The sequence below is a fragment of the Halichoerus grypus genome, chromosome 4, assembly GCF_964656455.1.
Source record: "Halichoerus grypus chromosome 4, mHalGry1.hap1.1, whole genome shotgun sequence".
NCBI classification, from domain to species: Eukaryota; Metazoa; Chordata; class Mammalia; order Carnivora; family Phocidae; genus Halichoerus; species Halichoerus grypus.
The window spans coordinates 101,365,943-101,391,332 of NC_135715.1; the positions used below are offsets into that span (position 1 = coordinate 101,365,943).

Below are 25,390 nucleotides of genomic sequence, written 5' to 3' on the forward strand. Positions count from 1 at the left end.
TACCCCATGCTGATGGATTGGAAGAATCAACATTGTTAAAATGTCCATACTACCCAAAGCAATCTACAGATTTAACACAATCCCTATCAAAATGTAACAGCATTCCAGCTGATCCTAAGGGTTAACTTGCTTCAAGTTGACACACTCCTCACTTGCTGACCTAAGACCCTTGATTTGTGACAGAACTAATTTACTTTCTTTGAGATTTGCAAACCACTGGCTTTGAGGAATGAAGGACCAGAACTTTCCCAAGACACAGAAGCCAAAAATTCTGTTTGAAGCCAACGCAGCTTTCTGATTAGCCTAAAAATTTTTTAGCAAAATGTTTTTTTCTTTTTTTAGGTCACCCAAATGATTTTACTGACCTCCCTTTGTGTATCTGTAAACCTGGCCCTCCTCTGTGAAGGAACAGAGTACTCCTACACATGATGAAACAAGAACCAGACCCCATCACACAGTCCCCAAACACTGAGATAACTTTTAGAGCTGGCATCATCAAGTCTTCATGTAATCAAGAAATGTTGCAGGTCACTGCATTCCCTTTGCTGATTAACCACTCTAAATCCCTTTAAAAACCCCTGGGCCAGGCAGAAACCTTGGCATTAGCTTTTGGACAAGAGTCTGTTTTCTCCTCAGGTTGCCGGCCTTCTGAATAAAGCTCAAATTCCTTTGCAATCAAAGTTTGTCTCTTCAGTAATGGCCTTTCAAGCAGCCAAACTTGGATACGGTAACAAAAATACCAGTGGTGTTTTCCACAGAACTAGAACAAATAATACTACAATTTGCATAAAACCACAAAACACCTGGAACAATCAAAGCAAGCTTGAGAAAGAACAAAGCTGGAGGTATCACAATCCCAGATTTCAAGATATAATATAAAGCTGTAATAATCAGAACGGTATAAAAAATAGACACACGGATCAATGGAACAGAATACCCATGCTTACATGGTCAATTAACATATAATAAAGGAGGCAAGAATATACAATGAAGAAGACAGGCTCCTCACTAAATGGTGCTGGGGAAACTGGACAGCTACATGCCAAAGAGTGAAACTGCACCACTGGCTCACACCATACACAAAAGTAAACTCAAAATGGATTAAAGATCTGAAACCATAAAACTCCTAGAAGAAAACATAGGCAGTAATTTCTTGGACACTGACCTTAGCAATATCTTTCTAGATATGTCTTCTCAGGCAAACAAAAGCAAAAATAAACTATTGGGACTATATCAAAATAAAAGGCTTTTGCATGGTGAAGGAAACCATCAACAAAACAAAATGGCAACCTAGTGAATGAGAGAAGATATTTGCAAATGATATATCCAATAAGGGGTTAATATCCAAAACATATAAAGAACTTATACAAGTCAACACCAGTATAATAATAATCATCATCATCCAATTAAAAATGGGCAGAGGACCTGAAGAGACATTTTTCCAAGGACAACTTACAGATGGTGAACAGACACATGAAAAGATGCTCAACATCACTCATCATCAGGGAAATGAAAATCAAAACCACAATGAGATGTTATCTCACACCTGTCAGAATGGCTAAAATTAACACAAGAAATAACAAGCGTTGGTGAGGATGTGGAGAAAAAGGAACTCTCATGCAGTATCAGTGGGAAGGTAAATTGGTACAGCCACTGTGGAAAACAGTATGGCGGTTCCTCAAAAAAGTTAAAAATAAAAATAGCACATTATCCAGTAACTCCACTACTGGGTATTTACCCAGAGAAAATGAAAAAACTAATTTGAAAAGATAGATGCACCCCTATGTTAATTGCAACATTATTTACAATAGCCAAGATATGGAAGCAACCCAAGTGTCCATAGATAGACGAGTGGATAAAGAAGATGTCACACACATGCATGTGTGTGCATGCGTGCGCACACACACATAATCAAATATTACTTGGCCATAAAAAAGAGTGAGATCTTGCCATTTGTAACAACATAGATGGATATAAAGGACATTATGCCAAGTGAAATATACTGAGAAAGACAAATACAGTATGATTTCACTTATATGTGGAATGTAAAAACAAACAAACAAACAAACAAAACAGACTCTTACAGAGAACAAACTGGTGGTTGCCAGAGGGGAGGCTCGTGGGAGAGATGAGTGAAATATATAAAGGGGATTAAGAGGTACAAACTTTCCGTTATAAAATAAGTAAGTCACTGAGATAAAAAGTATAGCATAGGGAATATAGTGAATAATATTGTAATAATGTTGTATGGTAACAGATGATAACTACACTTATTGTGGTGAGCATTGAGTAATGTATAGAATTGTTGAACCTACATGTTCTACACCTGAAACTAATATAAGATTGTATGTTAATTTTGCTTCAGTTTTTAAAAATGGGGATGTTTTCTTCCTGTTGAATTCTAAGACTTCTTTTATACTTTGGATACAGGTCCTTTATCAGATGTGTGTTTTGCAAAGATTTTCTCCTTGTATGTTCACTCTCTTTACAGTGTCTTTCACAGAGCAAAGGTCCTTAATTCTAATGAAATCCAACTTAATCTTTTCTTTAACGGATCATGCTTTTGGTGTTGTATGGAAAAATAATTGCCAAACAAAAGGTTGTCTGTATTTTCTCCTGTGCCATCTTCTAGAACCTTTATAGTTTTGCATTTTACATTTAGAGACATGATCCATTTAGTTAATTTTTGTGAACGGTGTGAGGTCTGTGTCTAGATTTTTCTTTTTCTTTCTTTTCTTTTCTTTCTTTCTTTTTTTTTTTTTTTGCATATGGATATCCAGTTGTTCTAGCATCACTTGTTGAAAAGACTATCCTTTCTCTATTAAACTGCCTTTGCTCCTTTGTCAAAGATCACTTGACTATTTTTGTGGGTCTATTTCTGGGGTCTCTATTCTGTTCCATTGATCTATCTATTCTTTTGCCAATATATGCTCTCTTTATTACTGTAGCTTTGTGGTCAGGCAGTATCAGTCCAACTTCTTTGGATTGTGCTGGCTATTTGGGCGTCTTTTGCCTTTCTATATAAACTTTAGAATCAATTTGTTGATATCTACAAAATAACTTGCTAAAACTTTGGGATTGCATTGAAGTCTATAGGTCAAGTTGGAAAGAACTGATTCCAAATGATGTCTTCCAATCCATAAACCCAGAATATTCTTCCATTTATATCTTCTCTGATTGCCTTAGAGTTTTGTAGTTTTCTACACATAGATGCTGTACATATTTTAGAGTCTTTTTTTTTTTAAAGATTTTATTTATTTGACAGAGAGAGAGATAGCGAGAGCCGGAACACAAGCAGGGGGAGTGGGAGAGGGAGAAGTAGGCTTCCCGCCGAGCAGGGAGCCCAATGTGGGACTCGATCCCGGGACTCCGGGATCATGACCTGAGCCAAAGGCAGACGCTTAACGACTGAGCCACCCAGGCGCCCTTTAGAGTCATTTCTAAGTATTACTTTTTGTAAATGATATTATACTTTAAATTTCAAATTTCAATTGGATTCCTGTGTATTAACCTTGTATCTTAAGATCTTGCCATAATCACCGGTTCTACATTTTAAGTACGCTCCATGCCTAGCGCAGAGCCCAGTGTGGGGCTCAAACTCACCACCCCAAGATCAAACCTGAGACGATATCAGGAGTTGGACACTTAACGGACAAAGCTAACCAGGCACCCCTCCACATTTTTAATACTTTGAGATTTTCTACAAAAACAATTATGTCATCCCTGAACAAATTCATTTTTTTCCCTTCCCAATCTGTTCATTTTTTATTCACTTTTCTTACTGTATTAGCTAGGATTTCCAGTACAATGTTGAAAGGTGTGGTGAGAGGGCACATCCTTGTTAGCAGGAAAGCTTCTAGTTTCTCACCATTAAGTATGATGCTAACTGGAGGGTTTTTATAAATTTTCTTTATCAAGTTGAGTAAGTTCTATTCCTAGTTTTTTTAGAGTTTTTAATCATAAATGAGTGTTGGAGTAAGCACCTATAAATGTTGCTTTAAATCAATCTATCCTATTAATTCTCTAAGCAGGGACAGATGGGAAGCAAGCAAGGGAGGTAAGAAATACAGTTATGCAGACAACTATTCCAAACTGCCTACTGCAACCAAATCAATAGCTCTATATAGAATACGTAACAGGGGCAAGCAAAGCAAAGGAACAGCGGTACACTGGGCATAGGAGCCCAAAAACAAGGACAAATGCCTGGAACTCACTTAAAAGCATTATCAGTTGCCTTTTAGAAAAATGTCTGCCTGTACTCTGTCTTTGGCAAATAGTTAAAATTTTAAAAGGCAGATTTTATTCACACACAATAGGCATTGGCTCAGAGCCAGAGACCTATCTACTCCCAGAACTGAGCTCTGCGGTACTCTCTTAAAAGGACAGAAGGGGTTAATCAGTCGATACGTGCGGTGTTACAGTTTTAACTGTAACAAAACATGTTTATCTCTTCCTCCCCTAACCTTCTATTTTAAATCATAGCTTGGTTTAAAAACACACTACCCATATGGCCTCGAAATCTAGTTTAAAAATTCAGCTCCTCTTTCTAACTTGATAACCTTTGGCCAGACATCTCAAAAATAAGTCCCACAGCCTAAGTTGCTGTGGAATTCAAGTGCAACACAACCGTGGAGCGCTGTTTCTCCCGCACTCTTCCAGGTGCTTCCCTCCCAGAGCCGCCAGTAGGAGGAGACTTTCCATCGTGGACAACTCCCAAGAAAGCCTACGAGACTGCGCAGATTACAGCTGGAGGAAAATGGAGGCTGCGCCGTGCGCGCCCGACAGAGTAGAGCTTTATTTAAAGCGCCGCCAGACTCCCGGCCCAAGAACCCGCCCCGACTTCAAAGTCCACGCCCAGGTCGCACTGCGCAGCCGCCTGCCCGCCTTCCCTCTCCACGCGACCTAGGGCCAGCCCCTTCGCTCCTCTCCGCCCAACCCTTCGCCCCGCCAATCCTAGGCCCGGCATGCATCGCGCCGACCTTTTCCTTCCCAGCCGACCCCCCACCTTCGGGCGCCTCCAAATGACAAGCGGCGCGGGGCATTGTGGTCCCGAGCGTGAGAGCGAGACCGGGGGCAGGAAAAAGAAAGCAAAAGACTGGGGCGAGCCGGTAGGGCGGCCCCTGCGCACGCGCACGGGCGGCGGCGGGGGTGAAAAGGGGCGGTGCGTGGTCTACGGCGAGCGGAGTGGGGCGGGGTCGCACGGCCTTGGCGGGGAGTCCGCGAGCCGGGAGGGGAGGGGGGTGGGTGAGGGAGCGGGCGGAGGAGGAAGTGTCATGGCGTCGGGCCGTGGAGCTTCTTCTCGCTGGTTCTTTACTCGGGAACAGCTGGAAAATACGCCGAGCCGCCGCTGCGGAGTGGAGGCGGATAAAGAGCTCTCATATCGCCAGCAGGCGGCCAACCTTATCCAGGACATGGGACAGCGTCTCAATGTGTATCCTTTCCTATTCTTGGCCCTCCGCCGCTCACGCCCTGTCCCCCCTTACTATTCGCCTGGTCGCCTGGTCGCCGGGCCTGTGCACCGCGAACATGGCGCCGCCGCCTCGGCCTTCTCTGGGCCTCGGCTGCGCTGTAAGGGAAGGGAGGCTCGGGCTCGGGAGGCCGCAAGCGGCCAATGAAAGAGGGAAGGAGAGGAGTCCGGGAATGCGGGCTGGGAAGCTGCGTTGTGTAATCTGTTTGGGGCCGCGCGTGGTGGCGGCGGGGGATGGGAGTGGCGCGTAGGCCAGAAGGGAATCCTAGGGATTATCGCTGAAAAGAGGTGGCTACTTCGACTTCTAGTCGGAGAAGGGGGTCGAGAGGTAGGAGGGTTACCGATGCTGAAAGGCGTAAGTGTTCTCCGCAGCCTCTCCCTGCGCTCCTCGCTGGTTTGATGGCGGGTCTCGTACCTTGGGAGCTCACTGGAGGTCTTTATGTTTTTGGCGTGGTTTTGTATGGGTGTGCGCGCGCGCGTTTCAACTGTCTGATGTTGAGCTTAGTCAGTCCTAGCCATTGATAAATCCTTCCCGGGCTTGCTTAATAGCAATATTGGAGTGAAATGCTCAGCACTTATTTTTACTGTTGGCGTCGAGCCTACCACCACCTTGCAGGGTTTATTTTATACATATATATATATATATAGTTTTGGGGTTGGTTTTGAGTGAACGGTAAGCATTGGAAAAACACCGTAGATCGGGAATTTTCCATCAGAATTGTTTTGGAAATTAGATCTTGTTTTTCTCGGATATTTCCTAAATGTTACGTTCCAGCTCTCAGCTTACAATAAACACTGCGATTGTTTATATGCACAGGTTTTATATGCATCATTCTTTCACCAAATTCAATAGAAATGTAAGTACTATTTTATTGTTTTTACCATAACCAGATTTTGAGGTAAATGGATACGCAGAAAAGAGTTGGTCGTGGATTTTACTTTTGGATTTAGTGTTGTAATTAATAGTGAAGGTAAACCGCGTGATAAACGTTTCGCTTGAAATGCAAAATGTTTCTCGTTTGTTTTTTAATTTGTGATGACAAGCTGCCGGGCACTGTGTTAAGGCTTTGCCAGGTTTTTGAGCTAAAAAGTAATAAGAAACGTTTATTTACTCAGAGTTATTACATCGGTATTCGTTTAAATTTTATACTTAACTTTTGAATAATTTCGGATTGTAATGTACAGTGTAATTTGGCCTAGTCATTCTGTTGTACATCTTAAATGTGTTGGACTCCTTCTGTTTGAAATACTGTGAATTGGGCTTAATTTAATTGTGACGTTCTTTTTAAATGACACTTTGAAAGTTAAATGGTTAGCAGAAATATTTCATTTACTAACACAATTTCTTAAGGTATCAACGTTCCTCTTTATCACAGCATTAGTAGTCTACTTAAATTTTTGGTGACTTAGACATCAAATTTGCCTGAATTCACACATATATTGTCAGAAGTGTGTATATGTATAATCAGTTTTGAAGTAAAACTTATCCTCCAGGACTAAAGAACATAACTTGTAAATCTTGAAGAATTGAGTTAGTACTGTTGAGTTGAAATTTTTATTTTACCTTGTGAAAGGTGTGAGTTTGGGGTCTGTTCTTTTCAGAGTAATATGCATACTGTGTTGCATCCATTAACAGAATTGCCCATTATTTAGAAATATTTAACTGTCTTAATTGTCACTATATTTTTTGCTCTTTTTATCACAGCTGTTTTTAGAATGCTATTCTGAAAGGTGTGTGTAGAAAAAAATGGACCGTGGAAGACTTTATGCTTTTTGTAGGTTGTCATTAAGACCTTTTTGCTAAGAAAACAATCTTTGAAAGGTCCTTAAAATACTTTCTTCTAATTGGAAGGAACAGCTTCATAGCTTAGATTGATTCCTATTTTAATCTCTTCGGATCATAAGGCGTTTTGGTCTCCTGCAGGCTCCTTTTCTTCTCTTTCTCTTTTAAATCTACGTGATTCTTGTTCTGTTTCCGTTTTCCTAGTTACTTCTTGCGCACAGAACTTAGGTCAGTGGTAGTGTTATGGAAGAGAGAGGAAACCTTTTTGGCAATAACATTTAGATTGAGAGAATGACATTTTTATTTAAATTGGCTCCAAAGGCAGTGGTAAACTAATGAATACTAATATAAATGTGACTTTCCTTAAGTAGCCCTGGAAAATGCCGGTAGAAGTCACAAGTCAAAATAGTTCTGGAAATTCTTGATGTGGCTACAGATGTCCCATTTGCTGAAACAGGCCTACTTTTCTACTTCCAGTAAATGATCTCACCACAAGACTATACTCTTTTTGAACCCTCACTCTTTCATAATTTGTCTCTGTGGCCTGGTTGGTGTGCTTTAAAACAGATACCTTGCTTACAGCCAAAATTCACAGCTTTAACTTTAAATTGACTGGTGAAGCCCAGGTCATTTGCATTCTTTAACTAATTTACTTAAATGCCATCATTGAATAAAAAGCCAAAGTATTTTTATTACCCCACTTAGTGTCTTATATATGTACAAAGGTAAACTTCAGCATTTTACATTAAATTGTTATTAGCAATTGAAATCTGATGTTAATTTCTATTTGAAAAAGTAACATTGCACCCTTCATATCTCATTGTTGTCTTTTTTACCTTTGCTATTATATCAAAAGTGGTTTTAATATTTGTACTGGTGCACTTGCATCAATTGCACAGCCTCACTCTTTTATCTTTTTTTTCCCCTATTCTTTTAGGGTGAAGGGGGTGGTCTCAAATTGAATGTGAGTCACTTTTAAATTCATACTCCCCCACATCATTGGGAAAATTTTTCTTGTAGGGTTATAATGGAATGTCATAGTAAACTACAAAAAGCATGAATTTCACCGCAAAGTAAACTGAACACCATTCACTAAATTAAACCCTAACAAGCTTAAATTTAAGATGCTAGGGACAAACTATATCTAGTTTTTTAATAAACACCATGCATTAATTATATTAAGATGTTTAATGTTCATGTGGATTCATTGTGTTTTCCCACATTGACTAATTTAAAAGTAAAATATCCCCTAAATCTAAAGTGCTATTGTTTAAGAATAAAATCATCATCAACATGTGTTAGTGACCCAGAAACTGTCTTTTATCATTGAGTTTTATGTCAGTATCTCTTGGAGGGTTGGATCACTATCAGCAGTAAATGACTTTTATATGTAACCTAATTAGATAAGTCTATCCTTTGCTCACTGGATGCAGTGAGGTTTATGTAATTGGGGTTAGTAATTAAAGAATGGCCTTGCAGCATCAAGCTCAAGATAAATCTAGTGAAGTATAAAAGCCCTGGCACCAACAGTGCCTCCAAGTTCTATACTGTGGGATAACATCCTCTACAGTGTCAGTCTTAGAATAAATATTGACCCGGTTTCTCTTAGAAACTCTGTTCATTAATTTGGTTAGTCAAGTTCATGATGCCTTTGTTTCTTATATTAATTCCAAGTCTAATGAGTTCTCTTAAGATCAGATCTTAAAGAGCATACTGTTTTCTCAGTGTTTTTAGTGGTCATGGTCTATTCTCATAGCACCTCTCCAAATCACGTGGTCATTTTAATCTTCTCTTAACTTTCCTTAGTTCCGTTGCCTCTTATTTTGAGCTGCAGCATTCAGAACTGTATATAATCTGCCAGATTTAAATGTATTGTAGTTCTTATTTAATGTACTGTATTTCTGCTAAGGTTCCAAGAGTACACAGTTAAGGACAGTATTCGGGACTGATGATTTTAAGGAATGACTATAATGACTTCGAAGAATATATCATCTAGATCCTATCTGCGTTTCATTTTATACATTTGAGTTACATTAGTCAGCTGCTACATATAAGCAAACTTGTATTTTTTGCTTGTGCTAAAATTTGTTTACCACTTTTTGCTTACAATCTTTATAATCTTTCTCAGTTGACCTGACTAGTGACTAGATTTCATTTGAAAATTTGCAGATGTTCTTTTTGCATTCCTTTCCTCCCCCTGTAAAGGCTTAAATGAGAAAAGCTATTCTTGTATCCATCTACAGAAATGCCTATAGTCTCTGTTCTTTGATAATACAGCATTCTGCCATTGTAATTTTTAAGAAGTCTTTGCAATAGAAATTTATTCAAGACTTTTTTTTTAAGTAGATTTTATCCAGTTTACACTGTGCTTATTTATACTCAGATTGCTTATAAAGTTGTCATACATGATTGCCTTTTGTGAAAGAAAACCAACATTTTGGGGAACTTGGGTTAGCTAAAGGGTTTTGTTTATATTTTTATTGTGAAAGCCCTAAATTTCTCTCAAATGTAGTAATGTAGATGAAGTCAAATGTAAAAATGTCCCCTGACACACACATTCAGACTAGAAGGTAAACAATTTAAGGACAGGGTTTTGTTTCTTTTTTGGTTTTACTCACAGTTGTGTCACCAGTACTTCACATAAAGTAGATAATTTAGCAGCTGTCAATAAGATGGATCAGTCTTGTTGCTCACAAGTCTGTTGAATGAATCCTTACACATTTTTCTCTGTATACATCCTCTCCACAGAGACAAGCTTTAAATGTTTTATTTTTGAAAACTAATATAAGCACATAGTAAATGAAAATGGTAGAAAGGGGGATATGATAAACCTCCCTCCAATTTAAGTGTGTAAGCCCACTGCCCTAGAACATGTGCTATTAACAGTTTTTGTGTGCCCTTTCAGAAATACTTTTTGCTTGTGCAAGCGTATATGTATGTATATCTTTTTCAGCCCCCCCCAAAAAGGGTTGGGTTGGGTTTGGTTTCACAGTTGTTAGAAGTCCTCTTTTGAATTAATTCCCCTGTTAGCCATATATCAGTCTTATCATTTATGCATTGTGCATCCCTCTTTTTCGAGATGGTGCAGTCTCTTCCCTTTTCATGTGACAGTGATCTGTCAGGTTTTAAGACAGGTGAAGTTTCAACTCTTCATGAAGCATTCCCAAGATAACTCCACTCTTTGACTTCTGAATTTCTCTCTCTCTCTTATTCTTTGGGTCCTTTTCACATCCTATTGTATTCCATCTATTTGGTGTCCTTTATTGCCTCAACATAACTGAGCATTTATGAGGTGAAGTGGGTTTTTTTTTTGTATAAAGTTTTTTTTAATTTATTTATTTGAGAGAGAGAGAGAGGGAGAAGCAGGCTCCCCACTGAGCAGGGAGCCCGACACAGGGCTTGATCCCAGGACCCTGGGATCGTGACCTGAGCCAAAGGCAGACGCTTAACTGACTGAGCCACCCAGGTGCCCCGGGCTTTTTTTGTTTTGTTTTGTTTTGTTTTGTTTTTACTGTAAAGTACAACACAAACATAAAACCACCAAACAAATTTATAGCTTAGTGAATTATAGTAAGGCAAACAACCTTGTAACCATCACTCAAGAAAGAGAACTTTGCTTAACTTTCCCAGAAGTGTTTCCATATGCCCCATCCCTATGTCAGTCTCTTTCCTCCCTCCATAAAATAACCAGTATCCTGGTTATAGTAATCACTTTCTTCTGTTTCTGTATAGTTTTACCACCCAATCCTGCATTCCTGAATGCCACAGTTTAGTCTTGCCCATTATTAAAAATTTGACTAGTTTTTTAAGTCTCTGAATATACAAGTTTCCCCTCCATCCCTTTCTTTCATTTAAATTTTATCTGTTGAAGAACCTAAAGCATTAGACCTGTAGCATCCGGATTTTGCTGATTGTATACTCATGGTACAGTTTATTATGTTCTTTTGTTCTTGAAGTCCCTGCAAATTGCCAGGTGGATCTAGAAATTTCATCAAACTCAGGTTAGATGAGTAAGTCTTTAGTAAAACTACAGGTGTTGAGACATCTAATTAGGAGCTACCTGATGTCTTGTCTTTCTATGTTAGCAGCTGTTGATTGATATTCAATGCCTAGATCCTTTCACTCATTGTGATACTCTCATTTCTTCATTATTAATTGGAATATTTTTATAATGAAATGCTGTAATTCATTTACTACTTAGACACCCAGTTGTACAGTTCATAAAGGAAAGGCAGGATAAATACATGATTCTCACCCTACATGTACCACCTTTGTTGAAATATAATTCATACACTGTACATTTCATCAGTTGAAAGTATACAGTTTAGTGGGGTTTTTAATTGTATTCACAAAGTTTTATGTCAATTTTAGAAATTTTCATTACCCCAGGAAGAAACCCTACACCCGTTGGCCATCTCTTTCCATTCTTCCCTCAACCCTATTCTGGACTTTTCCTGTAAGTGGAATCCTACAATACGTGGTACTTTGTGACTGGCCTCTTTCCCTTACTGCATAATGTTTTTAACGTTTATCTGTGTTGTAGCTTGTATCAGTACTTATTTTTCTTGCAGACTACCATTATACCACATTTTATATATCCATTTATCAGTTGATGGACATTTGAGTTGTTTCCACTTTTTGGTTATCATACTGCTCCTGTGAACATTTATGTATAAGTTTCTAGGTGGACATATGTTTTGGTTTCTTGGGTGCAGGAGTAGAATTTCTAGACCATATGGTAACTCTATACCCCAATAATCTTGGATAGCTTCCTCACTATCTGTGACAGCAAGGTATTCCAGGCTCATCTTGTACATTTTCTTTTCCACAGTTGGAATGGCCATTTCTTTAAGAAATCCTCCTTTGTTTTAGTAGGAAGTGGTTATTTCAAAACCATGAGCTGGACACTAGGGATACTCATTATTACTGTGCTCATCTTGTTTCTAGGGATCTGCAATGAAGAGAGTAAGGAAATACATAGTACCGTAAATATATATTTACTATGCACATTAGTATATTAAATGTTTATTATTCATTTACACATTAAATATATGAAGCATACATTAACCAGGTTTTTTTAATAGGTATTCATTTTAAATGTATAATACCTCAGGAGTTCACTGATTCAAGATAGCAGCAGCATTTTTTACTTAACCTCTCTTTTATGGTACATTTCTATGACCTTTCACACCAAAATCGTAGTTCTTAAGAATGTGGGATTAGTGGGCGCCTCGGTGGCTCATTCGATTAAGCGTCTGCCTTTGGCTCAGTTCATGATCAGGACCGGGCCCCACTTCAGGCTCCCTGCTCAGCCAGGAGCTGCTTCTCCCTCTGCCTGCCACTCCCCCTGCTTGTGCTCTGTCAAATAAATAAATAAAAACTTAAAAAAAAAAAATGTGGGATTAGAGAATTCATCCCATCATCACTCATTAACTGAACCCCACATTACACAAATAAGTCTTGTAATAGCAGTACTATCACCACCAGTATAATTACTGAGAACAGTAAAATGTTTTTCTTTTGCTTTCCCTCTCATCCCTGGTTTTTAAAGTCGTATTATGGCTACGTTATCTTAAATAGGCATTACAAAACTCTTCCTTTTAATCCTTATTTAATCTTAGTTCTACAGGTAACTATTTTTGTTTACTGCCAGTGCTTCTGTTCAAGTCTCCATACTCATTTTGATTGTTTGAAGTTCTCTTGAACATCATGGAAACAAAATCCTCTGAATCTTTGCATGTTGATAATAGTTTATCTGTGATGTTTATACTCAAGGTCAGTTTTACTGTGTATAAAATTCTTGACTCACGCTTTCTTTTTTTAGGTATCTTAAATATATAACACTTTTTTTTCCTGGCATAAAGCACTATTACTGGTGGTGATCTAGTTTTCTTATGGCCAAAGGACTTTTTTTTTTTTTTTTATAATCCAGTAATTTTATTACAGTATGTCTTAATGTTGGTTGTTCTGGGTTTATAAACTCAGGTGATCTTTCAATGTGTGACTTCATATCTTTTTTTTTTTTTTTTTTTTTTGGTGGGCAGCAAAGCAGGGTTTATAGAGAGATAGTGAAGCAGAGTTTATTGAGTGATAGTACAAAGCTCCCAAAGAGGGAGGGGACCTGAGAGGGTTGCCCACTTCATATCATTTTTACTTATGTTTTGTGTTTTGAATCCTTAGTATCTATTAGTTTGGAGGTGTGTTACTGTTTTAATTTTTCTGGTTTTTTTATTGTGGTAAAATATACATAGCATTAAATTTATCATTTTAACCATTTTTTTAAGATTTTATTTATTTATTTTTAAAGATTTACTTATTTGACAGAACGAGAGAGAGCAAGCAGGGGGGAGCAGTAGAAGGAGAGGGAGAAGCAGGCTCCCCGCTGAGCTGGGAGCCCGATGGGGGCTCGATCCCAGGACCCTGGGATCAAGATCTGAGCCACCCAGGCGCCCCTCAAGATTTTATTTATTTATTTGTCAGAGAGAGAGAGAGACACTGAGCAAGCAGGGGGGTAGCAGGCAGAGGGAGAAGCAGGCTCCCCACTGAGCTGCTGAGCAAGGAGCCTGATGCGGGACTCGATCCTGGGATCCTGGGATCCCATGACCTGAGCCAGAGACAGATACTCAACTGACTGAGCCACCCAGGCGTCCCCTTTTCTCTTTTTTTTAAAAGATCATTTTAACCATTTTTAAGTGTACAGTTCAGTGATATTAAGTACATTCACATTGTTGTGCAAACATCACCACCATCCATTTCTAGTACTTTTTTATCTTTTCAAACTGAAATTCTGCTCATTGAGCAAGCTCCACATTCTCCCCTCCCCCAGCCCCTGGCAACCACCATTCTATTTAGTCTATGAATTTCACTATTGTTATCTCATATAAGTGGAATCATACAGTATTTGTCCTTTTTTCTGTATGTTTTATTTCACTTAGCATAATGTTTTCAAGATTGATCCATGTTGTAGCATGTGTCAGAATTTCCTTCCTTTTTAGGGCTGAATGTTATTCCATTGTATGTATGAACCACAGTTGGATTCCTTTTACCTTTTGGTTATTGTGTGAATAATGCTGCTATGAATGTGGGTTTACGAAAATCTGCGTAAGTCCTTGCTTTCAACTCTTTTGAGCATATACCCAGAAGTGAAATTACTGTATCACATTTTGATTTCATGTTTAATTTTTTGAGGAACTGCCATATTGTTTTCCACAGCAGTATAGCACTCTCTTAAATTCCCATTAGCAATGCATAAGGGTTCCAAGTTCTCCATGTCCTCACCAACACTTGTTCTTTTCTAGTTTTCTGATAATAACATAACCATCCTAATGAATGTGAAATGGTATCTTGTTGTAGTTTTAATTTGCATTTCTCTGGTGGCTACTGGTGTTTAGCATCTTTTCATGTGGTTACTGGCCATTTATATATTTTCTTTCGAGAAATGTCTATCCAGTCTATCATCCATTTTTTAATTGGGGTTTTTCTTAAGTTACAGGAGTTCCTTATATATTCTCGATATTACTTTCTTACCAAATATGTGATTTGCAGATTTTTTTTTTCATTCTGTGAGCTCTTTTCGCTTTTTTGATGCATGAAAGTTTTTAATTTTGATGAAGCCCAGTCTACCTATTTTTTCTTGTGTTGCTTATGCTTTTGGTGTCATTTCTAAGAAATCATTGTCAAACGCACCATGGAACTTTTTTTGTTTTCTTCTGACAGTTTTAAAGGTTTAGTTCTTACATTTAGGTCACCGATCCATTGTGAGTTAATTTTTGTATGTGGTGTGAAGTAAGGGTTTGATTTCATTCTTTTGCATGTGGATATCCAGTTTCCCCAGTACCATTTGTTGATTTTTTTTTTTTTTTTTTGAGCTGTTCTTTCTAGTGTGATTTTTGTTGCTTAGGGTTAATTCTTCTAATTTTTTCTTATAGTATCTTTGTATGGCCTAAATACTTTCCAGTTACATATACAGAAATATAGCATCTTGCTTTCTGAGGTTCCCTGGCTGTGTTCCCCTCCCTCATTTTTATCTTCTCTTTACCTTCCCCCTATCCTGCCAGTTCTGCTTTGGTTCTCAAAAGTTTCTCTTCAGTATGAAGTCCTGGAAAAGAGCCTTGGGAGATCAATCGATTTGAAAAGTACATAAGAAGTTAGCTTCAACCCTTTAAGCCCTACTCTAGGCCTCTGGCATCTACTCACTTATTGAACTTGACAGAATTCCTCCCAAGTTCAGCTGCTGTTCCCCAATTGGCCCACCATAATTTCCAGTTAAATGTCTGTGGGCTATTTTGAGGTTCTTTTATCAAGTCCAGTAAACGTCCCATTACTTTCCATTGCTTCTTGTTGCATAGATGCTGATACTGAGTAGGTATTATGGCTACATATTTGCCAGTTTTGTCCTTAACCCATTTGTAGTTTGGAATTTCCTAGGAATGCCTTGCCAGGTAGTTTGGTTATAAATATCTCTGGGGATATTTGTTGATATTTATTTGATATTTCTTGTTACTCTGTTTCTCTATGGGGATTTGGTTACCACCTCTGCCACTGTCTTCTCAGAACTCTTCAGATAAAACATTAAAAGGTAATTGTCGGTCACTTTAAGAGATGATACACTAATTTCCAAACACAGAAATAGACTATCATCTAAATGTACAGTTGACCCTTAGGTTTGAACTCCATGGGTCCACTTATACACAGATTTTTTTCAGTAAGTATATTGGAGGTTTTTTAGAGATTTACAACAATTTGAAAAAAACTCAATGACAAACTGCATAGCCTAGAAATACTAAAAATTTGAGAAAAATGAGGTATTGTGAGAATACGGTATATAGTACATATAATATACTAAATGTGTTAATTGACTGTGTTATCTGTAAGGCTTCCAGTCAACAGTAGGCTAATTGTCAAGTTTTGGGGGAGTCAGTTACACGTGTATTGGGGGGTAACACTACTAACCCCTGTATTGTTCAGGGGACAACTTTAATAGGTTTAAGAACTTCTAAGAAGATAAGGATAATTTTTTAGGAATAATTAAGTCACTTGAACTTCATCCTGTTGAAGAGGGAACATATGATCCATCTGGGATAGTTTATCAATAGACATAAAAAGCATATGTGATATTCTTGACTGATCTTTTTTTTTTTGGCAAATGAATTCTGAAAAGAACTCTAGAATGTTCTCCCACAAAACTTTAATGTTATTTTGAAACATGGAAATCTGCCTGCCTAAGTACAGAGATGTTGACTGATGTAGTGTATTGGGCTCTATATTATACAAGTCTTTATAAAGTCTTCATAAGGCAGCTTTTTCCCCCCAAAATTAGATGATTGTAAAAGGTTCAAATCAGATATTTTCTACACACACACACACTCTCATGTGTCTGTTAGTCTTTTTTTCTTTTAAAGATTTTATTTATTTATTTGACAGAGAGAGACATAGTGAGAGAGGGAACACAAGCAGAGGGACTGGTAGAGGGAGAAGCAGGCTTCCCATGGAGCAGGGAGCCCGATGTGGGGCTCGATCCCAAAACCCTGGGATCATGACCTGAGCCGAAGGCAGACACTTAACAACTGAGCCACCCAGGCGCCCCTGTCTGTTAGTCTTGATAGTTCATATGTTTCTGTGGTAACTTTAGCTCATTTGTCTCAGAAATAAGAAAGCATTTTATACAGTTTGGTAGTGTAGTATTTGTAGACTAACTGATGTATAGAATAGAGCAGATTTTTACATTAACAAATGTATGTTGAGTATTTTTATTAGCCAAGACACACAAAGGTCTCTGTGTAAAGACTAATTTATAAATTGACTTTAAAGGCAGTTAACAACGGGAATTCTGAAGATGTTTTTAGTGCGTAAAATTGGGTAAAATAAATTTTTTAAGGGAAAATCAAATTAGATTGCTATATACTCTACAGTGGGAGAAATGATGGAAATCTAAAATTTTATTCTTAACTAACTTATGGTTCTAGATGTAAGGGTGGTGTATTAAGTACTCCTGATATCATATTTACAGAAAAACATGTAAAATGAAATTTTTCTTTAAATTATTTGAATCTGATACAGAAAAAGAAAAAGTGACTGTAGAAGTTCACCTACTTGTTCAGCGTTAAATTTTTAAATATTACAGCTTTAATGGTTTGTACTTTGTTATGTGATACTGTGTTTACATGACAGTAGTTACTCCACAAACATTGAGTGCATGTTATATGACAAGCAGTGTGCAAAGAAGTTATGATTTTTTTAAAATAAATAAATAAGAAATAGTGTTTTTCCTAAGGGACTTATATTCTAATAAGAGAGGGGGAAAAAAAGTTTGTCTTCTTCTACTGTGGGAATGACTAGGAACGTAATCAATTTGAGCTATTTTGTAATGCCTATGAACATTTAATACATTTCAGTCTGTTTCATATCATTTTAATGAATTTTTTCTTTAGAATGCCAGTTGTGGGTTTAAACCTGTGCTGATAATATAGCCACTAACTGGAAGTGGGTTAATTTCACGTTTCTTTACTATTTTAACATGGTTACTAGGAAAATTTTAATTACAGTTGTGGCTCACATTTCTATTTGATGGTGCTGGTTTGAGCTATAAACTCTTAAAAAGTAGTACCAGTTAAACTAGTGAAAAGTATAGACATTTGTGTGTGTCAACAAGATTACTGTTGGATCTCACTGTAGTAATTTGTTCTTAAAGAAGTTTGTACATTCACGCGCCTGGGTGGCTCAGTTGGTTAAGCGACTGCCTTCGGCTCAGGTCATGATCCTGGAGTCCCGGGATCGAGTCCCGTATCGGGCTCCCTGCTCGGCAGGGAGTCTGCTTCTCCCTCTGACCCTCCTCCCTCTCGTGCTCTCTGTCTCTCATTCTCTCTCTCTCAAATAAATAAATAAAATCTTTAAAAAAAAAAAAAGAAGTTTGCACATTCAAGCTAATTTTAAATAGAGGGCTCATTTAGAAGTTGAAAAAGTAATGATAATGTTTCTTTTCTGGTCAAAAATCTTGAGATCATGAAAACTGTCATAGTTTCATGCTTAGAAAAAAAATAGCTTTGAGCAGGGAAAGGAAATTTTGAGGATTTGGGGGCAGTCTTTAGAAGGTACATTGATTCCAAGAAGATAACCAAATTTTTACACACTCCCCACATCCTTAGATAGAAGTTTTAGTTTGTATTGCTCTAACTCAGTGACTCATAGGAGTAGCTACTTGAATTAATAATATGGTTCACTTTATGTAGACTTAAACATCTGTTCATATTATTTTTGTTAACCAAACAAATCAAATGTTTTCTGAAATAATTATGTAATTTAAATGTCAAAATTAAATGTTGTTTAAGTAATGGTATATATTATACCATTTTACTTTTAAATTAACAGATGTGCTATAAAGTTAGTTATACAGGGTTAACATGAATGTTGTTTACCAGTGTTTATTGTACTGTGATTAGGTTTTTGGTTTCCTAGAAATTTCCTTTTTTAAGATTTTATTTATTTATTTGACAGGGAGAGAGGGAACACAAGCAGGGGGAATGGGAGAGGGAAAAGCAGGCAGCCATGACCTGAGCCGAAGGCAGATGCTTAACGACTGAGCCACCCAGGCACCCCTAGAAATGTCCTTTGTTGGAAGTAAAAGGGATGTCTTTTAAAGGGGGGGGGGGGATGTCTTTGACATAAGCTTCTTTAAAAAAAACTTGATTGAGATAATTCACAGACCATAAAATTCACCTATTTATAATGTACAGTTTAATGGATGTGTTTATAGAGTTGTACAGCCATCATCACAGTCTAAGTTTATAATACTTTCATCACCCCAAAAAGAAACCCTGTACCCATTAGCAGTTGTTCACTGATTCCTCCCTCCCTTTCAGACCTGGCAACCATTCTCTGTCTCTCAGTAGATTTGCCTTTTTTATACATTGCATGTAAATGAAATTATATAATAATGTGGTCTATCACTTATTATAATGTTTGCAAGATCCATCCATCGTGTAGCATGTATCAGTGCTTCATTTCTTTTTGCTGCTGAGTAACATTCCATCCATCATGTAGATAATACTTCATCTTGTTTATCAGTTGATGGACATTTGGGTTATTTCTGCTTTTTAGCTATTGTGAATAATGCTGCTGTGAACAACCCTGTACAATTTTTTGTGTGGACATATGTTTTCGTTTCTCTTGGGTATATACCTAGGAGTGGAATTGCTGGGTTGTATAGTAACTCTAGACCTCAGTAATCTTGGAAGAAAGTAGCCATACCATTTTACCTTCCACAAGCAATGTGTTAAGGGTTCCAATTTCTCTGCATCCCTGCCAACATTTGTAATTGTTATTGTCTGTCTTTTTTTAATCATCATCATCATTATTATTATTATAGGCATCCTAGTGAGTATAAAGCATCTCATTGTGGTTTTGATTTGCATTTCCATAATGACTAGTGTTATTGAGCATCTTTTCATGTGTTTATTGGCCATTTGTAGTATGATTTTTGGGGAAATATCTACTTATCCCTTCCCCCCCCCCTTTTTTTTTAAAGTAGGCTCCACGCCAGGCAGAGCTTGAACTCATGACCCTGAGATCAGGAGTCGGACGCTTAACCCACTGAGCCATCCAGCGCCTCCCCTTTCCCATTTTTTTAAATTGCATAGTCTCTCTATTAAATTGTAAGAGTTCTTCATATATTCTGGTACGAATCCCTTATCAGATACAGGATTTGCAAATATTTTCTCCCATTTTATGGGTTATCTTTTTCACCTTGCTGATGGTTTCATCTGTAATACATGCATTTAATTTACTAGGATTTTTCTTTTGTCACTTGGGCTTTGATGTCGCATCAGAGAAGACATTGCTTGATCCATGGTCATGAAGATTTATTCCTGTTTTCTTCTAAGAGTTTTATAGTTTTAGCTCTTACATTTAGGTCTGTGATCCATTTTTAGTTAGTTTGTGTTTATGGTGTATTGAAAAGATTTTTTTTTCTCCATTGAATTAAATGTTTATTTCTGGAAACTATTGTATTTTATGATCTTTATGTCTTTCCTTATACTATTACCACGTGGTCTTAATTCCTATAGCTTTGTAGTAAGTTTTGAATTCAGGAAGTATGAGTCTGCTGACTCTGTTTTTCTTTTTCAAGATTGCTTTTGCTATTCTTGCATTTCCATAGAAATTCTAGGATCAGCTGGTAAGTTTCTGCGGAAAAGTTGAGATTTTGACAGGGAATGTGTGAATCTGTACATCAGTTTAGGGAATACTATCCAAAACAATATTAAGTCTTCAATAATATTAGTTCTTACTTGTTTAGCCATCTGAAGGAAAGTGGACTTTTAAAGATTTATGTGGGATATTTGAATACCTATGCAACTTGTTTCCCAGTAATCTCTATTTATTGTTGGCTGGTAGGAGCTGAGTGTATAAGGAGCTGAGAGTAGAGACTTAACTATGAAATGCTACATGTACTTTGTAAGTTGAATTTTTTTTTGTTTTTGTAACAGATTCATAATGGTAACATAGGCTCCATAAATAAGTTTTTAAATGCCAAGTTACATTAAGCATTTAAATACTTTTAAATATCATGTAATTAGTCTATGGAAATCAGGCCTTGTTCTTTTAATTATTACTGCTTTTAAGCAGTACTTGAATACTAGTCAGTCTTTATTAAACCAGCTCTCTTTTAGATGTAATTAGAAATCCCAAATAACATCCAACCTGAAGACTTTTTTATTTCTCAGTATAAATTTTGTTATGTTGACAGTATTACACTCATGCATAATTATACAGGTAGGAAAACAATGAAAATACCAGACTGAGTTAATGACATTTTCTGTCATACTGAGATGTCAGTCTTTTCAGTGCATCAAAATTAAGGATATGAACCACTTAGCTTTGTACTGGAATTTTTGTCTAATTGGTCAAGCTTAGTGATCTTTGTTTTAAACAAATGGACATTTTGACTTATTCTGTTTTTTTTTTTCTTTGTTGAGGGGCTGTTACCCCCCTTATTATATCTAAGTTTCTACTTCCTTTTTCCTATTCTAGGACCTTTCTGGGAGTCTTCTAAAGTTACGCCATTACCATTTTTCTTTAACTATAGCCTTAGGTGTGTGGTTTCCCAATTTTGAGCTGTGATACCTAGAACTAACTGTATATTCATTAATGAAGGCTTTTGAAGGCACAGGAAAATAGTTATCCTAGTCTTAGGAGAGAGGGTAGTTTGGGGGCAGTTAAGGAACAGGGCAGAAGTGGCTTCACCGGCCTGTAGGGCCTAAAGATGAAGCCTAAGAACAGATGAGAACAAGCCTATTGATGACGTATTAGCAGATAGAAGGTGGACTTGGAAGTCTTTTCTTTGCTACTGTTAAGACTCTTTTGGATTAGGAAATTTAAATTTGAGTAATGAAACAGCTATGGCTAGTTCTTTTTTTTTTTTTTTTAAGATTTTATTTATTTATTCATGAGAGAGAGAGAGGCAGAGGGAGAAGCAGGCTCCCAGGGAGCAGGGAGCCAGATGTGGGACTCGATCCCAGGACCCTGGGATCATGACCTGAGCCGAAGGCAGACGCTTAACCATCTGAGCCACCCAGGTGCCCAGCTATGGCTAGTTCTTAAATACAGATGTACACACAAGGTGTATGCACAAAATTAATTACTAAAAGAATAAAGACCAGAATGATTCATTTGAAACTGACTGGTATAGCCATCATTAGTGATTTAGAAATTACCCAGGCTTTTGTTAATTCTAACTGACCTTGCCTCCAAATATCAAGGTTGAAGCCAGCAGTGGAGAGTTAAGAATGTCAGCAGTGAGGGCATCATGAGCAGAAAGGGGAGACAGCGGCCAGGAATGGGCAGGAGGAGAAAAGATGGAGAAGGAGGGGAGTCAGATCAAGTGCTAGGAATGGAAACATATAAAGGACTAAAAAAAGAGAAGGGGGTGACAACAGCTGGAGGGAGAAGGGACAAAAGAAATACTGGTGTATTGAAGTGATTGAAGTAATGTTGTGTGTCATCACTTCAGTGTGTCTGAATCTGCTTAGTTAGGGCTACCATGGAACCTTTAAAGAATTCAGTTTAACTGTGAAAGGAAGATGAGCAAGAAAGAAAGGAATTTTTAAAAGCATGCTCAATCGCTTTTTAATTTTAAGATCAGCAGTAGCAATACACAGTTGTTTAATTTTACAACATAGTAATGATAGTATTTGAGTCCTGTTACTCTGGGGCACTATTCTAAGTGCTTTACATATATTGATTCATTCAATCCTCACCACAGTTTTATAAGCAGATACTGTTTCTCCCATTTTACAGATGCGGAAACTGAGCCACAAAGAGAATAAGTAATTTGCCTAGGCTAGTCAGATAACAGAGCCAGGATTCCATTGAGGCAGCCTGACTACTGTGCTACAGCTGGCTTCATCACCTCCACCTCCCCCTCTCCATGATTTGTATGGTATATTTCTGTAGAAATTTGTCTTGTTTTGAGAACATAATATCCCTTTGAAATAGTTGTGCATCTGCTAGGCTGGCAAACTCTGGACACTATTTAAAAATCAGTTTTTATTTCCTTTAATTATAGTAATTCAAGAAGGTTTATTAAATTAGATAACACAAGGATGGATAGTGCACGGTCCCTGTCCCCAGTGAACTAAATCTCAGTTTGTAGTTGTTTGCTCACTCAAACCAAGTATCTGCTCCAATACTGGTGTGAATTCTTTGACTTTGAACCAAGTTTACGTGCATTAATGAATGTTTGTTGCCTTCAAAAAGGACCCTCACCTTTAAAAGCCACAGACCAACTAATAATATAGCCATTACTTAGATCTTTTGGAATTCTTTTCCTTTCAATAAGCCACACAACAAAATCAGCTTTCTATACAAAGAAGCAGAAGTACCTAACTTGATTACCTTCTTTAGTCATCCTTAAAATTAAAGCCTCACGTGGATATTCACAAAGTATTATCTAAAAAGGTGTTTTGTTTTGTTTTGTTTTGTTTTTACAGCCCTGATGGAGTAAAATGTTTGCAGGCTATAGAGGAGGAAATGTGAATGGAGTTAGTGGATTTCACCAGAACTTTGGAAGAGTGTTGGGTATTAGTGTTGCACTGGAGGAGGATGAGAATTGAACGCTATTTAGAGGGAACAGAAAGACTTCTGTGAGGAGTGTGGGTAAATAAACCAGGAATCTACCCTGAAGATCATTGCTTAGCTCTCTGAACATTTGGTTTTTTTAATTATTTGTAGAACTTTAGAACCATTCACTAGTACACATACTTTGTTTCCATTGAGACTATCTTGTAAGGAGAAAAGCAGTGTGGTTTGAAAGTACTTGTTGGTATTGAGGCTTACAAGAAGTCTGAAGAGAATGAAGCGGTGACTGGGAATCCTAAGAGATTTTACCAAGAACTCCTCATTGGAGACTTTTAGAGGTACCTTTTAGGCGAGTAAGAGAAATCCTGGATCATCTGGCAGTTAAGAAGGACATTTATGTATTAAGTTCGGTGTAATTTGACATTGGACTTGAGTCTGTATTGCTTCACTCTTTTGTAAATAGTTCTGGCATTTGATGGCTGGCTTAGCCATTCCCCTCTTAGACATGACTTAGATAAAAAGTGAGAGATTGTGGGAAACTGAGAGTATCTTTATTGTTTCTTGCATTTCTTACCCCATGCTATTGGCTCTTAGATTTTACTGTGGGATTTGGAATACTTCGAATTTAACATTGCCCTTATAATTATTTGTGGATTATCCACATATCATTCATTTAGCAAATACATTGAACAGCAGCTGCACAATGGGAGACAATGGGAACCTGAATGAGTAATTCAGTCTCTATATTTAAGCTGCTTCTAGACTGGTAGGGCAGACAACATTAATAAGCCAGAAGTTAGAATACAGTGAAAGTACAATAATAGAGGTATGCAGCTTCCTGTTGAATAAAGAAGGGCACTTCACTCTGACTCAGGAATTTTCCTTAGGATGAGGTAAGCCTTTAAATAGAAAAGGAATTAATCAAACAAAGTAGGTAGCAGTGTAGGAAATTTTCAGCATGTGGAAGAAATAACTGAGCTCGGAAATGATTATCCACTCTCTTGTACTTTCTACATTTCAGAAGACCCCCTGCCTGCATGACTGCTTAAGTTTAGTTGGTATTTCAAGAATATTAACTAATTTTGGTGTTGCTTAATTAAATTTGTTGTAAAGATAACAGTTTATTCTCAGTCTGTGAAAACTAAGAATAAGTTGTTTTTTTGAGCATTCTCAATTTTGACATCTTTTCCTTGTTGTAATTTTAATTCTGAAGGATGGAAGTAAGTTGAAAGTCCCAAGTTGAAATTACTCAGTCCTTTTAAGGTAACATTACTGGTTGTTTGGAGCCAAGCTCACTTAATTTTAGGTCTGTTTTAAACATGTATACATCAGGAAGTGAATTTCTTGAAGTCATTTTTACCCCATTTACTCATCTGCAAATGCAATTGGACTAGTGAAGGTCCCTTTCAGATCCAAAACCCAGTGATTAAATTTCATGGTTCAGCATTATTTATAAGTTGTTTTAAAAGCTCAGAGGAAAGAGTCCTCCTTGTATCAGAAACTTTCTCCTCGTGTTAACTACCCAAATCATGTAGCATGATTTATGCTCTTATCTCTCCTCCCCTCCCTCTTTTGGCATTGTTTCTATATAGTGATTGATGACCCCCAAGATACAGTGAGACTCAGTGTTCATCTCTTGAAAAATAATGAATCTGAATCTTATCATTTAGAAATCATCTTCCCATGAGAAATTTCTTCTGTGTTATCTTGATTATTTGAATTTAGAATGTGCCTATTTTCTGAGTCAGCAATTAATTTGGTTTATTACTACCTTTTTGGGTAAATAGTGCTCAAAATTGATGTTTCTCTGTCTTAGTCAATGTCTTTGTAGTGCTATGTTCTTATACTTCAATCCCAAGAACATATAACTTACTGAAGCCAAAAAAAATTGCATATTTCTTGATCTGTTGGCAGTGTTTCTGCTCTCTTGGTTTATCTTACATGTTTATTCCCTGGGTTGGGTTTTGTTCTGTTTTGTTCTTTTCTTAGCTACTTTTAATACGCTATAGTGAAGTAATACAGATACTAGGTAGTAATCACGTTCAGAATCTTCTCATTTTGCCTTATAG

General features: G+C 37.4%; 1 protein-coding gene across 5 annotated transcripts in view; it reads left to right on the plus strand.

Moving 5' to 3' along the window:
- Positions 1-5,226: 5,226 nt before the first annotated feature.
- Positions 5,227-25,390, plus strand: part of CCNT2 (cyclin T2) — a 38,311-nt gene continuing 18,147 nt past the window's right edge. For 3 of the 5 annotated variants that reach the window (XR_013447092.1, XM_036106934.2, XM_036106936.2), the window contains exons 1-2: positions 5,227-5,431; positions 6,243-6,324. Coding sequence is in view for 4 of the 5 variants with exons in the window: in XM_036106934.2 (XP_035962827.1) it covers positions 5,274-5,431; positions 6,243-6,324 (240 nt within the window). In the remaining variant the exon portion in view is untranslated. Of the gene's footprint in view, positions 5,432-6,242; positions 6,325-8,187; positions 8,215-25,390 lie in introns of all 5 variants that reach the window. The other 2 variants (XM_036106933.2, XM_036106935.2) reach the window with 1 other exon arrangement.